Genomic DNA, 13,512 nt, shown 5'->3' with positions numbered 1-13,512 from the left:
AGGGCGGGAGCGGAGGTCTCCAAGGCTGTGAGCAGCCTGTTTCTCTCGCAGCGGGGGACTCTTCGCAGGACGAGGCAGAGGAAGATGTGAAGCAGATCACGGTGAGCCCAGCCCCAGAGGGAGGATGTGGGCAGAGGGGCAGCAGGGCCACTTTGCAGCACAGTGGTCTGGAGAGCAAGGAGCAGGGGGTCTGTGCAGAGGGTGCGCTCTGGTGAAACATGCAGGAACAACCGCTCCTCAGGGCCCTCTTGCTGGGCTGCCTGCAGGGTGACCACACCCAGGGAATGGGGACCCTCTGCCTTGCTGAGCTATCCCAGCGGTGGGCAGGACCGCGGCCCTGCGTGTGTGGGAGATGGCATCCTGGCTTCCTGGACTAGCTCGGAGAGGAAGCCAGGGCATAGGGGTCCCACGCACATGCGAACATTGTCTGCCATGGGCCACAGCCCTGTGACTGTGTGATTCTGTCTCCGGTGGTGCAGGTTTGAAGCGCTTCTGTCTCAATAGTTATTCCTGCATTTCAGAGATTGTAGGAAGAATATTGACCTTTCAAATATTGACCTTATAAAGTCTCCCCCCATTTAAGTATATTTAGGTTAAATGAGTCAGTATTTAAAATACTGCACAAATGAGATGGATGGTACATAGGTGGCTAAAGCTGTGGGCGTTTGCATAGCCTTGGAGGCTGATGGGTTCTGGCATAACCAACATGGGGATGCATGTGTCCTCCCAGTAGCTTGCTGGATGACCTGGATACCTCTTTCCCCTCCTGGGTGCTCTCTGGCCCTTTAGCCGGGCGTTCTCAGGCCTGTGTGCCTTCAAGGCCTCCTGTAGGACCTTAGAGTCCGGCAGCCCAGGAAGTGTCCAGCGCCCCTTTCACAGAGAAGTGACTCGCGCTTGGCTCCACCTGGACCCCAGCAGCAGGGGCCAGATGTAAATGGCGTGGGTAAGAAGGGAGCCAGTTGGTTCTTGTTAGTGAAAGTTGAGGGGTAACTTCGGGTATGGCTGCATTCAGGTGCTCAGGCTCTGTTATGAGACCTGGTTTCTCCATCACTAGGTGTAGTCTTCCTCTTTGGCCTCTTTCTCAGGCCAGGTGTCTGTCCCCAGTGGTAGAGAGAGTTGTCCCAGCTCCAGGCTTACATCCTCCCAGCTTCCAGGACCCCCGGGGCAAAGGAACGTCTTTCTCATTACTTCTGAGAAAGTGTCAGAAGGGACTCCGAGGTTTAGCCGACACCTGTGCTCCAGGAGATTTGCTCAGATTTCCCAGGCCTGAGCCGCCTGCCCACCGCTGTCGCTGGGAATGTGTGTTTGGGGGGAGGGATACTAGGTAGGAACTAAGAGGGAACTGGTGTTTCTCGTAGGAGAATGGGGGGTTGCCACCAGGCAGAGTGGAAATGGACTGGGTGCGGGCAGGTGGTGACCCGGAGAAAGCTGCTCCCTGGCCTGTGTTGGCAGGTCACAGAGGGACATGGTCAGAACTGAATTTAAAAGACCTGTGAGGACATGAGGGGAGGGTGGCAGTGGGAAGTACCCCCGATGTGGCCTCCTAGGGGGCTGGGACCGCAGACCAGGAAGTGCCAGGCCATCAGGCCTCCCCTCCTGTCCCCAGGTGCGGTTCTCCCGGCCCGAGTCGGAGCAGGCTCGGCAGCGCCGCGTGCAGTCCTACGAGTTCCTGCAGAAGAAGCATGCTGAGGAGCCCTGGGTCCACCTGCACTACCACGGCCTGCGGGTGAGCGGTCCGGGGAGCCGGTGCCAGGAAGGACTGCAGTGTGGCCTCATTGTGTCGCCTCTCCCCACTTGAGGTTCAGTCGTGCCCACTTGCTAACACCCAGGGCAAGGGGATCACATCCTGCAGGCAGTGTGCCCTGACTCGTGTCCACTCTACCCCAGAGGGAGGCATGGGCTACCGCTCCGGTCCTGGTGCAGCCCCAGCGCCCCAGCGTGAGCGAGCCTCTTGCTCGGCTTGGAGTGGGGCTTCTGTCTGCTTACCTGTCCTCCCCGCACTGTGGGCCCTGAACCTCGGGCACACTGCACCTGTGCTCCGTGCAGTCGGCCGTGTCACACGGCCCAGCTCGCCGTGGAACTGCCGAGGTGCCTTACTGTGCTCGCTTTCACCTCGTGCGTTGACTCTGGATCTAGTTCTTGAAATTGTGTGGAGGAGGGAAGCAACTGAATTTTAGCTCCCTGCACCCCCCAGGCGAGGGCTCCCAGCGTTTTTCTGGAACCTTCCTGGGAGAGATTTGTGTTGACAGAGCTTTGCCTCAGGGCCAAACAGCTCTGCTGTTTCCTAGTGTGTGACCTAGACAAGTTACCTAAGCTCTCTAAATCTGTTTATCTATAAAATGGGAATAATAATAGGACCTGACTTGGTGGCATTATTTTGAGGATAGGTGAGTTGGTGTTAATTACGGCCTTTGGTGCAGAGCCTGGCACACAGTAGGTACTCACTGAATGCTAGCTGTCATTGCTTTTATGTTCCCGTGTCACAGGCAGGCACTGAGGCACCGTGCTGGTGCTGTGCAGCCACGAATCTGTCAGGTAGCTGCTGAGGGGCAGCACAGTGGGTGGCTAGAGCGGCAAGTGGTGAGAACTGGATGGTGGAGGGCTGCGGGCCTTCAGCTCAGGTCCCCGTCCCCCCACAGGACAGCCGTTCTGAGCACGAGCGCCAGTACCTGCTGTGCCAGGGCTGCAGCAGCGCCGAAAACACGGAGCTCGTCAAGTCGCCCAGGTGGGACTGGCACTGTGGCCCTTGGGGAGCCTGGGGGAGCGCTGTGGGCGGGCTGGGCCTCTGGCTGCTGGCAAGGAGGCTTCAGCCTGGGGACTGCCGCTGACCTGCCCTCTCCCTCTGCAGTGAGTACCTCCTGATGTTGGTGCCGCCCAGCCAGGAGGAGGAGAAGTGAGTAGAGCGGGCTGGGCAACACCCAGGGCTCTGTGTCCTCTGACCAGCCTCTGACCCGCTGCCTGTGTTCCTAACAGAGACAAACCTGTGGCCCCCAGCAACGTCCTGTCCATGGCCCAGCTGCGCACCCTGCCCCTGGCCGATCAGATCAAGATCCTGATGAAGAACGGTGGGTGCTTGTGGGTGCTCATGGGCCCCTCCACCTCCCGAGTCGGGGACAGACTGAGGACCAGGGGCTGAGGCCAGAGGCTCCTTCTGCCCTCTGCTTGGAGCTGCCCAGTTTTACAGTTTCAAGGCACCTGGCGGCCCCTTAAGGGCGGGGCTCCCCCCACCTCCCCTGCTGTGTGAGCACCTTCCTGAGCCTTTGTGAATCTATGAAGGGACTGGTAGCTCCGGGGGCTGCTCCCAAGCTCTGCCCATGACCATTAGCTGCCGTCCTCGGCATGCTCACCTGCGCAGTGCACGGTGCCCACGCAGGGCGGGTCTTTCTTGGAGGATTCTGCAAACCAGAACTTGTGGGCGCCTGGAGCCGATGAGCGGCAGACAGGAGCCTTGAACCTCAGAGCCGAGTCCCAGGTCCTGGGCTCTTCTGAGATGCCCACTCCAAGGTCTCGGGCCCGAGCAGAGCAGAGCTCCTGCTGTGCCTGGGGCTGCAGACCTGAGGGCCTTCCCGGCCCGGCCCTGCTTGCTTGAGGGGGGGAGGCTCAGGCAGTCGGGGTGAGCAGGGCACCAAGGTTAAGTGCGTGGACTCTGGACCCCGGTGACCTGGCATCTCATTCCAACTCTGCCGCTGACCAGCCAGGTGATCCGGGGCAGTTTTGAACCTCTGGACCCGAGTAGAATGGGGAGCGCCTCCTGACACTTGGTCTTCTTCATGGGCCTAGCCTTCAGGATCCACGGCACCGTGTCCTGGGTGTCACGGGCTGGGCTGCTCTTTGAGCTGGACAGGCAGACCCGTTGGGGACAGGGAAGGGCCCAGGCTCCTCTTCCCCCGTCTGATGTCTCTGCCTCCTCAGTGAAGGTCATGCCTTTTGCCAACTTGATGAGCCTCCTGGGCCCCTCTGTGGACTCCGTGGCTGTTCTGCGTGGCATCCAGAAGGTGGCGATGTTAGTCCAAGGAAATTGGGTGGTGAAGAGGTAAGTTGTCTGTAGCCCCTTAATGGGAGCACTTAATCCACTTATGTTTAATATGGTTGCTGATATTTGGGTTAAATCTGTCTACATTGCATTTAATATTCTTACCTTCTCTTTCTTCTGCTGATGTGGAAGTTACCCTTTTGTAACTGTTTTAGTGATTCCCTACAGATTTCAGCATGCACTCGTGACTTGTCTCAGTTTATATTAATTGCTGCTTTTTGCCCTCATCCAGGATAATTCAAAGAACTCAGAATGTTTTACATTTATCTTCCAACTCAGATGCTGTTGTATAGTGTCTTTCTCTCTACTTTAAACCCCACAGGACATAGTGTCTGGTTGGCATTCTTTCGATCTGCTCACATATTTGCCTTTGGATTGTGTTCGTTATTTCTTTCTGTGTCTCTCCGAGCTCCTTCTGCTCAGGAGTGCTGTGCGGTTCTCCCATGGAGCCTGGGGGTGAGCGTCTCTTTCAGCCTTGTTCTTGAAGGAGACTCCCCACTGGGCATAAGGCCCAGCAGCTCACGTGCTTTCCGTACTGTGTTCTGGCCGCCAAGCCCACTCCTGTCGAGTGCTCCTCGAAAGGTCCTCTGCTCGGTTCCCTCTGGCTGCTTTTAAGATTCTCTCTTGCTTTGGCTTTCCACAGTTCACGAAGGTGTGTCTAAGGGTGAACTTTTGATGTGTCCTGTTGGGTTTCATAGGTTTAAATTTATGACTTGATGTCTTTCAGCAGTTTCTCTTTTCCTGAGATTCCTCTTGCATCGGACTGTCAGTTTCAAGGGGGTGGGACTGCCTGTTGACTGACGCCCTTACGTCCGCAGTACTCAGTATGCCTGGCACAGAGTAGACCCTTAGTGAATACGGTGTGGCTATCTACATTTTGTACACGTTCCAATTATATGAGTTCTAAATGGTATAATGTACACACTTTTTAGAAAGTGTGATATAAAGTGAAAAAGCTGTTAAAGAGTGAATTGTTACAAATTTTTATAAAAGTAATGCACTGTGGCCCTGGCCAGTGTGGCTCCGTTGCTTGGAACGTCATCCCATGCACCAAGAGGTTGTGGGTTCGATACCTAGTCAGGGCACATACCCCACTTTGGTCGGGGCACATGCAGGAGGCAACCAGTTGATACTTCTCACATCGATGTTTCTCTGTCTCTCTCTTCTCTCTTTCTCTCTAAGACCAATTTTTTAAAAACAATTCACTGCAAAAAAGTCCATGAATACCCATTTGATTAATTGTAAAGTATATTCATGTCATGGCCACAGGGTGGCGCCCTCGCCCTGGGAAGCACAGGCCCTGCACATGCATTGGGTATCTTCTCGGTGCACGTCACTCATTAGATGGGGCCCGGTGTTGTCACCCATGCACGAGCGCCAGGGGCCGTCCTGTTATACACTGGAGGACATTGGCCCAGAGAGAGAGACACTGCCAACCCCTGGCAGTGAGGCTGCCACGGCTGGGGTTGCAACTTTGCCCAGCACCACATGTGCCCCTGGTGCGGCTGCCCCTTTCAGCTGGTGGTCTGTCCCCGTGACTGGGCCTTCATGGTCTTTGGGTCCTGCTGTGGTCTCTGCCCTGACGCTGCCCTGGCCACCCCAGCAAGGCCTGTGGCTCCTTCCGCCCTGTCCCTGTTGTTCTGTGAGGGGATGATGCAACAGTCACACATTTGTCCGGTGTGTCTGACTGCTTGTCCTGGGCCCTACAGGGCATTGTCATTCACACGCTGCCCCCGACCTCCGATCTGTGGGGCCCGAGCGGGACAGAACGTAGAGGTCCGGGGCCTGGGCCACATTCATTCAACACCTGCTTAGCTGCGACCTGCTCTCTGTGGTAGCAGTGAGCGCCTGGGGCCAAGTCCCTGTCCCTGTCCTGAGAGTGTTTATGGGAAGGTGGGGGCACGGAGCTCGACCTCAAGGATGGGTAGTAGCTGGTGGTCAGGTAGGATTGCGGGGATGGTGAGTGTGTCCTGGGCAGCAGGCCTGTGGGCTGGGGTGGGTTGTGCTGTAGATATGTGTGTAGAAAGCCTCACGCCTGCGCATTTGCCTCGGCCCCGAAGTTCTCTGAGCCTAATGCTGGCCCCTTCTCGCAGGCTTCCCCACTGGTGCTCAGGGCCTGTCCAGGTCCCTACCATGCCCCTCACCCCTCGATCACCAGTCTCTCTTGGGCTTGCATGTGGTTTCCACATGGGACCCACTGTTTTCCCAGAGTTTTGGGCTGGCCATGTCTGCCTCTGAGCCCCTGGCCCCTTCACGCCTGCGCAGCGGCCTTGGGGCTGGGCCAGTTGTGGTAGTGGTTGCGGGGGTCGGGTCAGGATGGGGTAGGAGGGCCCGGCCGGTTTGGCTCAGTGGTTAAAGCGTCACCTGTGGGCTGAAGGGTCTCAGGTTTGATTCCAGACAAGGACACGTATCTCGGGTGCAGGCTCGATCCCCGGCCCTGTTCGGGATGTGTGCGGAGGCAACCAGTGGATCTCCATCCATCTCTCTCCCTCTCTCCCTCTCTCTCTCCCTCTCTCTCTCTCTCTCTCTCTCTCTCCCCCTCCCTCCCTTCCACTCTTTCTAAAAATCAATGGGGAGAAAATATCCTTAGGTGCTCAGGATTAAACACAACAACAAAGACAAAAATGAACCTAAAAGCTTTATTTCTCTCAATGGATTGGAATTCCTATTTGTTAAGAAAAAAAAAAGAAGGGGTAGGAAGAAGAACTCGGGGTGGGGAGGGGAGTGTGTCTCTTTCCGACACGTGTTCACAGAGCCAGGCTGGGGATAAGCGGGGCTCTAAGGGGTGGGGATGGGGGGCTGCGAGGCCTGGACAGGGGACAGGAGGCAGATGGGACTGAGGACAGGGACTGACCCGCCACCTCTCTCATTGGCAGTGACATCCTGTACCCCAAGGACTCCTCCAGCCCTCACAGTGGTGTGCCCGCCGAGGTGCTCTGCCGGGGCCGAGACTTCGTTGTAAGTGCCCAGGCTCTGGCGTCCGGGTGGGGGTGAAGGTGCTGTGGGAGGAGCGTGGCGACAGCACAGGGCTTCCAAGATGTTGGCCAGGACAGCCGCCAAGGCCAGGCCTGTGGGGCCGGGGCAGGGCTGGGCAGGGGCTCTGGAGTCCTGGAGTTATACAGACCTTTGAGTTCCTCTCGCCGAGGCTTGCAAACCTGAGGATTCTGGCCAACAAGCTTCACTGGCTTGAGTGGTGTTAACATGTTGCCTTGGGGGTTGACTTTTGCAAATCACAATTATGATACAGACCAGATTTCTAGCTCATCGTGAATAACTGGAGAGTCTGGTGGGACTGGCCCACAGCCAAACAGCACTCACTTGGGACAGGGCTGACGATTCCCAGTGCGCACGGCTCTCCTGCGAGTTCCTGGCCTGGCCGCCTGGCCTTTGCAACTCCCAAGCTTGGTCATCTCCATTCCCCTCCCACCCCTGCCCTTATCCAGAACCTCAGTGCCTGCCTCGGCAGTGTTCTCGGGGTGCCGGCAGTGTTCTCGGGGTGCCGGCAGTGTTCTCGGGGTGCCTGGCCCTGACTCCCAGGACAGCGGCACAGGTTCGGGGCCATCTCAGGAGCACCACCTCTGCCTCCTGGGAACATGCTTCTCTCCCCGCAGATGTGGAAGTTCACTCAGAGCCGGTGGGTGGTGAGGAAAGAGGTGGCCACAGTGACAAAAGTAAGTGACGCTCTCCATCTGCGGGAGGGGGCTGGGGGTATGGGGGCTGCCGGCCTCACCCTTGCCCGCCCCCAGCTCTGTGCGGAGGATGTGAAGGACTTTCTGGAGCACATGGCCGTGGTGAGGATCAACAGAGGCTGGGAGTTCGTCCTGCCGCACGACGGGGAGTTCATCAGGAAGCACCCCGACGTGGTCCAGCGGCAGCACATGCTGTGGACGGGCATCCAGGCCAAGTAAGGGCTCCCTGGGTGTGACGGGGGGCTGTGTGCCCCCCTTCCCACTCAGGTGGACATTGCTGGCTGACCCCAGAATCCCACAGAGGCCTGACACCGCCACTCGTGGTGGCCAGAACCTGCCCGTCACGTGAAGGGAAAGGGGAGCGCTCAGGAGCCAGCGCCAGGGCTTGTGTGCCCACAGGCAGGCGGAGCAGCGGCTCGGGGAGTGGGCCTGGCCCACAGGCAGGACCACAGTGCTCCCAGCACACGGCGTCTTCAGTCACCAGGCTGTCCCAGGGTTTGGGGAGGTGAGACGATGGGGATGTGGTTTAGAGTAAGTGTTGACTCTTATTTTCAGATTAGAAAAAGTCTATAACCTGGTGAAGGAAACCACGCCAAAACAGCCGGATGGACAATCAGGTGTGCGGCGATTGGGTGGGCAGGCCTCACCTCACAGTGGGCTGGGGGCTGGCTCAGCAAACACAAGTGGAGGGCCTACTCTTCCCTTCCCACCAACCTCTGCGGTGGGCAGAGCTGCAGCCTCACAGACCAGGCACTTCTGCACTTGCCCCTGACACCTGCTCGCTTAGCTCTCTTGGGGAGGCAGGAGGAGGAGGAGGCCCTGGCAGGAGCTCAGCACTAACCCATCCTGGAGCTCTGAGTGTGGGAAGCTGGTTTTGCCAGTTCTTTCTTCCCTCATTGCTGGGATAGCTCAACCCGCTTGGGTAAGGTGGGCCACCTGCCGCAGCCCAGCTGGCCTGCACTGCTCCTGTCCCCTGTCGGGATGGAAGGCATGGTCCTTGGGGTGGAGAGGTGTGGGCCCCCTCTGCCTGATCTCTGTGCCCTCCTGAGCAGCCTTCCTCTCCGCACAGGGCCTGCGGGGCTGGTGTCTGGGGACCAGCGGGTCCAAGTAGCCAAGAGCAGGGCCCAGCAGAACCACATGCTGCTGGAACGGGAGCTGCAGCGGAGAAAGGAGCAGGTCAGGGCGTCGGCGGTCCTGCCTGGTGTGCAGATCAAGGAGGAGCCCCTGAGTGAGGAGGGGGAGGAAGAGGAGGAGCAAGCCGTGGAGGAGGGCGAGCCCATGGACACCTCACCCAGTGGTGGCTTCCACAGCAGGCTGACCAACGGGCTGCCTGTGGGGTGGGCCGTAGGCGGGGATGGCTTCAATGGGCACCCGCCCCCCAGCTGTGCCAGCCCCCCAGTGGCCCAGGAGCTGCGGGCCTTTGTGGAGGCCACCTTCCAGAGACAGTTTGTGCTCACGCTGAGCGAGCTTAAGCGCCTCTTCAACCTGCACTTGGCTAGCCTGCCCCCTGGCCACACGCTCTTCAGTGGCATCTCGGACCGAATGCTGCAGGACACGGTGCTGGCCGCTGGCTGCAAGCAGATACTGGTGCCTGTAAGTGGGGCCCGCACCCTTGGGGAGCGGGCGGGTAGAAAGGGGCCCGAGAGAGAAGTCTGGTCACTCCAGAGTGGCCTGAGCCCAGCCAACTTTGGGGGAGCCAGCACGGGGCGTGGGGACCAGGGAAGACCACTGACTTGGGGCCGGCCAGCCTTGGGCCCTGCACCCTCTTCTAAAGAGGGCGAGTTCGCTTTTGTGTCACAGGACTCGGCAAGGGCTGAATGAGATGCTGAGCGTACACCTCACTGCCCGCCCTGGTTTCTAGCACCCCCACCGGCACCTCAGCTCACTCGTGTCAGCCTTGGCCTTTTTAGGGTGATTCCTAGTATCGCTGGTCTCGCACCCCGCAGATGAGGAGACTGAGTTTCAGAGAAGCGGGATGAGCCCGTTTAAAGGTCAGGTGCCCAGGAGGTGACAGCTGGATTCTGAAGGTCAGCATAGTGGCTCCAGCTCCGACGTCCTTTCTGCTCCAGCTAAGATGAGCTGAGCTGGTCACCAGGTCCCGCTGGCGGGGGAGCCCCTTCGTGAGCGTGGAGAGTGCCGGGCTGTGGCCTCGGGGAAGCAGGGAAGCTGGCTGGCTCTTCTCTCCTCCCAGCTCCCAGGCTCTGCCCGGACCTGGCAGCCAGCAGGGTGAGGCGGGCTGCACTGCCTCTTAGTGAGGGGGCGTTGATGTTTGCAGTCCGAGGTCAGAGCGCCTGCAGCCTTGGGTGAGCTCAGGCCCAGGCCCGTCTCTCTATTTGAGGAACAGAAACTAGGCCAAGAGGCCCTGGATGCCAGGGTGGCTAGGCTGTCCCAGGGGAGTTGGCCCTCATGGCAAGGAGCCTCCTTGGGTATGTCTCATACAGAAGGGGCTGGGACCTGGGGCCCTGCCCCCTCCTTGACCACCCAGCAAATGGGTGTCGTTATCTGTGGGGTCACCCTTCTCTGAGCTGGGCCAGGCTATCCTGGGTGGCTGGAGGGGACACAGGCGAGGGACACGAAGAGGGGTGTCTCCTCTCCCCTCACCCCAGGACCTGCTCTTGCCGTGCTTCCTCTCGGGAGGGCTGGTGTCTGGACACTGCGGCCTTTTCAGCCGCTCACCCATCGCCCTCCCTCCCTGTGACCCTGACGAGGGGCCCAGGTCACAGTCACGTCTGAGGGGGAAGAGACCTCAGGTCTCCAGCCTCGTGGGTTTACGGGAGTGACTTGACAAGTTGAGTTTAGCCATGTGACCCCAGGCAGGAGTAAACCTCTGAGCTGCTTTTCCTCGTGGAGAGGGGGGCGCACACCTCACTGCCTCTGGTTTCTAATGAGATCAATGAGACTGTATTTAAAGCCCTGCCTGGGGCTTTATGGGGTAGTACCAACTGTGCCAGGCGCCACCTTCCTTGCCTCCCCTTCTCCAGGTACCCAGAGCCTGGGTCACCTCTAGACCCCCTCCCTGCTACAGCCTTGAGGAAGGGACTGAGGCGGGCATGTGCCCAGGGAGTCGTGGGGGAGGCTTCTCAGGACACATCTGAGGGTGGTATTCAGGGAAGGAGAAGGCTGATGGGAGAGCAGAGTGAGCTAATGCCAGGCTAGTGGGAAAAAGAGCCGCTTCCCCACTGCCATCGCAGCCCCCAAGGCCCTGATGGGGGCGGCTGGCCTCCTCCCAAGAACCGGACTGGTGCCGGCGGGGAGGGTCCCCGTGGTGGAGACAGGCCACCAGCTCACACTGGGCCTCGGTTAGTTTCCCCCACAGACGGCCGCTTCCCCGGATGAGCAGAAGGTGTTCGCCCTCTGGGAGTCTGGAGACATGAGTGATCAGGTGAGGCGACCTTTGCTGCTGCGCGTGCATCACAGTTCAGGTGTTCCAGCTGCTCCCAATCTGAACAGCCTGCTGCTGTCAGACAGGCGGGGGTGCCAGTCTGAGGCCAGCTGCGTGGGAGTGGCCTGGAAACATCGAGTCAGCTCATCGGGGACGGCGTGTCCTGGTGCATACACTGCTCCACAGCTTTCTGGAGGTCTGACGTCCGCTGGCTGGCAGGCCAGGGATGGACCCGTCGCTTGGGCCTCTGGCAGCAGGCATCACAAGGATGCCTACCTGGTCTTGGGTGCTGGGGTTCTAAGAGAAATTGGTCGTTTTCCTCTCATCACACCTCCAGTCATGGGGGTCCAGTGACCAGACATGAATGAAACCAGTAAACTGTCTGTACAGCCATGGACCCCTGACGTTCCCAGCAACCTGCCTGCACTTTAAGGTTTCATTGCTCACACCACAGGTGTCAGGGGGACGGAGTGAGCAAGAGCACCCACTGAGTTCTCGGCTCCCTTCTGCCTCTTAGAAGGGGGCTGGCTGGCAGGCAGGCAGGATATAAAACGGGGGTCTGATGGGCTGTGGTTGGGGAGCAGTCTGGAATGACCTCCCTGAGCAACCTTCTGTGCTTTGGACAGAATAGGCAGGTGGTCTCTGGGTTTGTTACTCTGGAAATACTCTGATAAAGTAACAAGTGCATATGTAAAAATCCAGTAAGACTGAGCTTTATGTGGGTCTATGCCCGACCCGATTTGGAGCCACTCCTCCTCGACTACCAGCAAATGGGGTAGTTACCTGCAGGGGCTGTCACTTATCAGCTCGACATGGTCAGGGGCTGGGAAAACGTGGCAGTCAGGTGTCAGTGCTTCCAGCATCGTGTCTGCAAATGTGTTCATTGTAGAGCCAAATGTCAGCATTATGCTCTGGCTGTTTTCCATTTGCATGGTTTCCTACACAGATACCAATGGTAATACCAATGTTGTGTGATTCTCCAGCGGGACTGGCTTATGGAATCTTGTGTCTTCCTCCTCGATTCATTTTGGCTTCCCAGGGTCAGGGAGTTGTCTGTGTTCTGTCACGCCTTAAAGTGGCTCTGTGGTCCTCAAAGTAGTATTGTCTGTCTGGGGCTGGAATGTTAGAGGGCAAATCATTTTCCCTCGGAATGTAAGACATTTTCCATTGCATTCCAGCTTTCAGAGTTGTTGTTCAGTGACATTCCACTTCTCTTCTATTTGGTTTTTATATTGGGATGTAATGCTTTCAGGTCATCCTGTTTCTAGATGCCTTGTCATGTCTGTGTGCCAGCACTTTCAGCCACTTATTCCTCACCCTTCCTCTGCCTTCATGTACTTCAGATGGCTCTTTCCCCACCTGCCAAATCAGCTCTCACTCCTGCTTATTATGCATCAGTATGTCTCAACGGCTTATGCTCTGCCAACTTTTCACCAGCTCTCTTGGGCATGTACCTTTATTTTGAGTCTTCATTTTATTGGGGTCTGAGAGAGCACCAATTGCCAACATGTTCATCTTTCACCAGAGTCCGTGAGCAAGGATTTGATCATAGACTAGAGGGTGGAGCGAGGACATAGCTTTGGATTTCTGGTTTGGGGATGTTTCTCTTTTAATCTATTGCTTTCCATAATAACATGTTTTTGCTATTAAAGCATCGACAGGTTTTGCTTGAAATTTTCTCCAAAAATTACCGAGTACGCCGGAACATGATCCAGTCTCGGCTGACTCAAGAGTGTGGAGAAGATCTCAGTAAACAGGAGGTGGATAAAGTGCTAAAGGTATGTCTGTGTCGGGTATAACAACATCCAGAGGCTTCTGCTCTTACCATGAGCTTAAGAACGAGGGTGCCCTACGTAGATGGAGGCGGCCTCCAGTCGGCTGTCTTCCTGCCACTTGGTGAATGTTAAATCAGGTCCTTGGCAACAGATAAATGATTGACATTGGTGTGGTCTGTGCTGAAGGACTAAACTGAGTAAGGTATAGGCTCCACCCTCAAAAAGTGGGTCATCTTCAGAGTCCTGACTCTGCTCCCCCTTTCAACCCTGTACCTCTTGGATGATAATCTTTATTGTTCAGATTATTACAGTTGTTTCTCTTTTTTCCCCCATAGCTCTCCTCCACCCGGTTCCCACCCCGTCCTCTGCCCTTACCCCTCCCACTGTCCTCATCCATACGTGTATGATTTTTGTCCAGTCTCTTCCCGCATCCCGCACACCCCTTTCCCCTCCAAGAATAGTCAGTCCACTCCCTTTCTGTGCCCCTGATTCTATTCTGTTCACCAGTTTATTCTGTTTATTAGATTTTTTATTCACTGATTTTTAGATTCACTTCTTGATAGATATGTACTTGTTGTTCATAATTTTTATCTTTACTTTTTTCTTCTTCCTTCTGCCTTCTTAAAGAATACC

The 13,512-nt window shown here is 57.0% G+C and overlaps 1 protein-coding gene across 1 annotated transcript in view; it reads left to right on the top strand.

Moving 5' to 3' along the window:
- POLR3E (polymerase (RNA) III (DNA directed) polypeptide E (80kD)) overlaps positions 1-13,163 on the top strand; it is a 20,404-nt gene extending 7,241 nt beyond the window's left edge. Inside the window, exons 7-19 of the mRNA XM_006753622.2 lie at positions 52-101; positions 1,607-1,726; positions 2,640-2,725; positions 2,849-2,893; positions 2,974-3,065; positions 3,913-4,033; positions 6,910-6,991; positions 7,645-7,704; positions 7,780-7,937; positions 8,278-8,339; positions 8,792-9,315; positions 11,027-11,104; positions 12,757-13,163. Coding sequence (XP_006753685.1) covers positions 52-101; positions 1,607-1,726; positions 2,640-2,725; positions 2,849-2,893; positions 2,974-3,065; positions 3,913-4,033; positions 6,910-6,991; positions 7,645-7,704; positions 7,780-7,937; positions 8,278-8,339; positions 8,792-9,315; positions 11,027-11,104; positions 12,757-12,903 — 1,625 coding nt within the window. The 3' untranslated portion in view covers positions 12,904-13,163. The remainder of the gene's footprint in view (positions 1-51; positions 102-1,606; positions 1,727-2,639; positions 2,726-2,848; positions 2,894-2,973; positions 3,066-3,912; positions 4,034-6,909; positions 6,992-7,644; positions 7,705-7,779; positions 7,938-8,277; positions 8,340-8,791; positions 9,316-11,026; positions 11,105-12,756) is intronic.
- Positions 13,164-13,512: the final 349 nt, after the last annotated feature.

The sequence above is a fragment of the Myotis davidii genome, unplaced genomic scaffold (genome assembly GCF_000327345.1).
Source record: "Myotis davidii unplaced genomic scaffold, ASM32734v1 scaffold150, whole genome shotgun sequence".
Classification (NCBI taxonomy): Eukaryota; Metazoa; Chordata; class Mammalia; order Chiroptera; family Vespertilionidae; genus Myotis; species Myotis davidii.
Note: the sequence above shows the minus strand (reverse complement) of the source record. Positions and strands in the feature narration are given on the sequence as shown.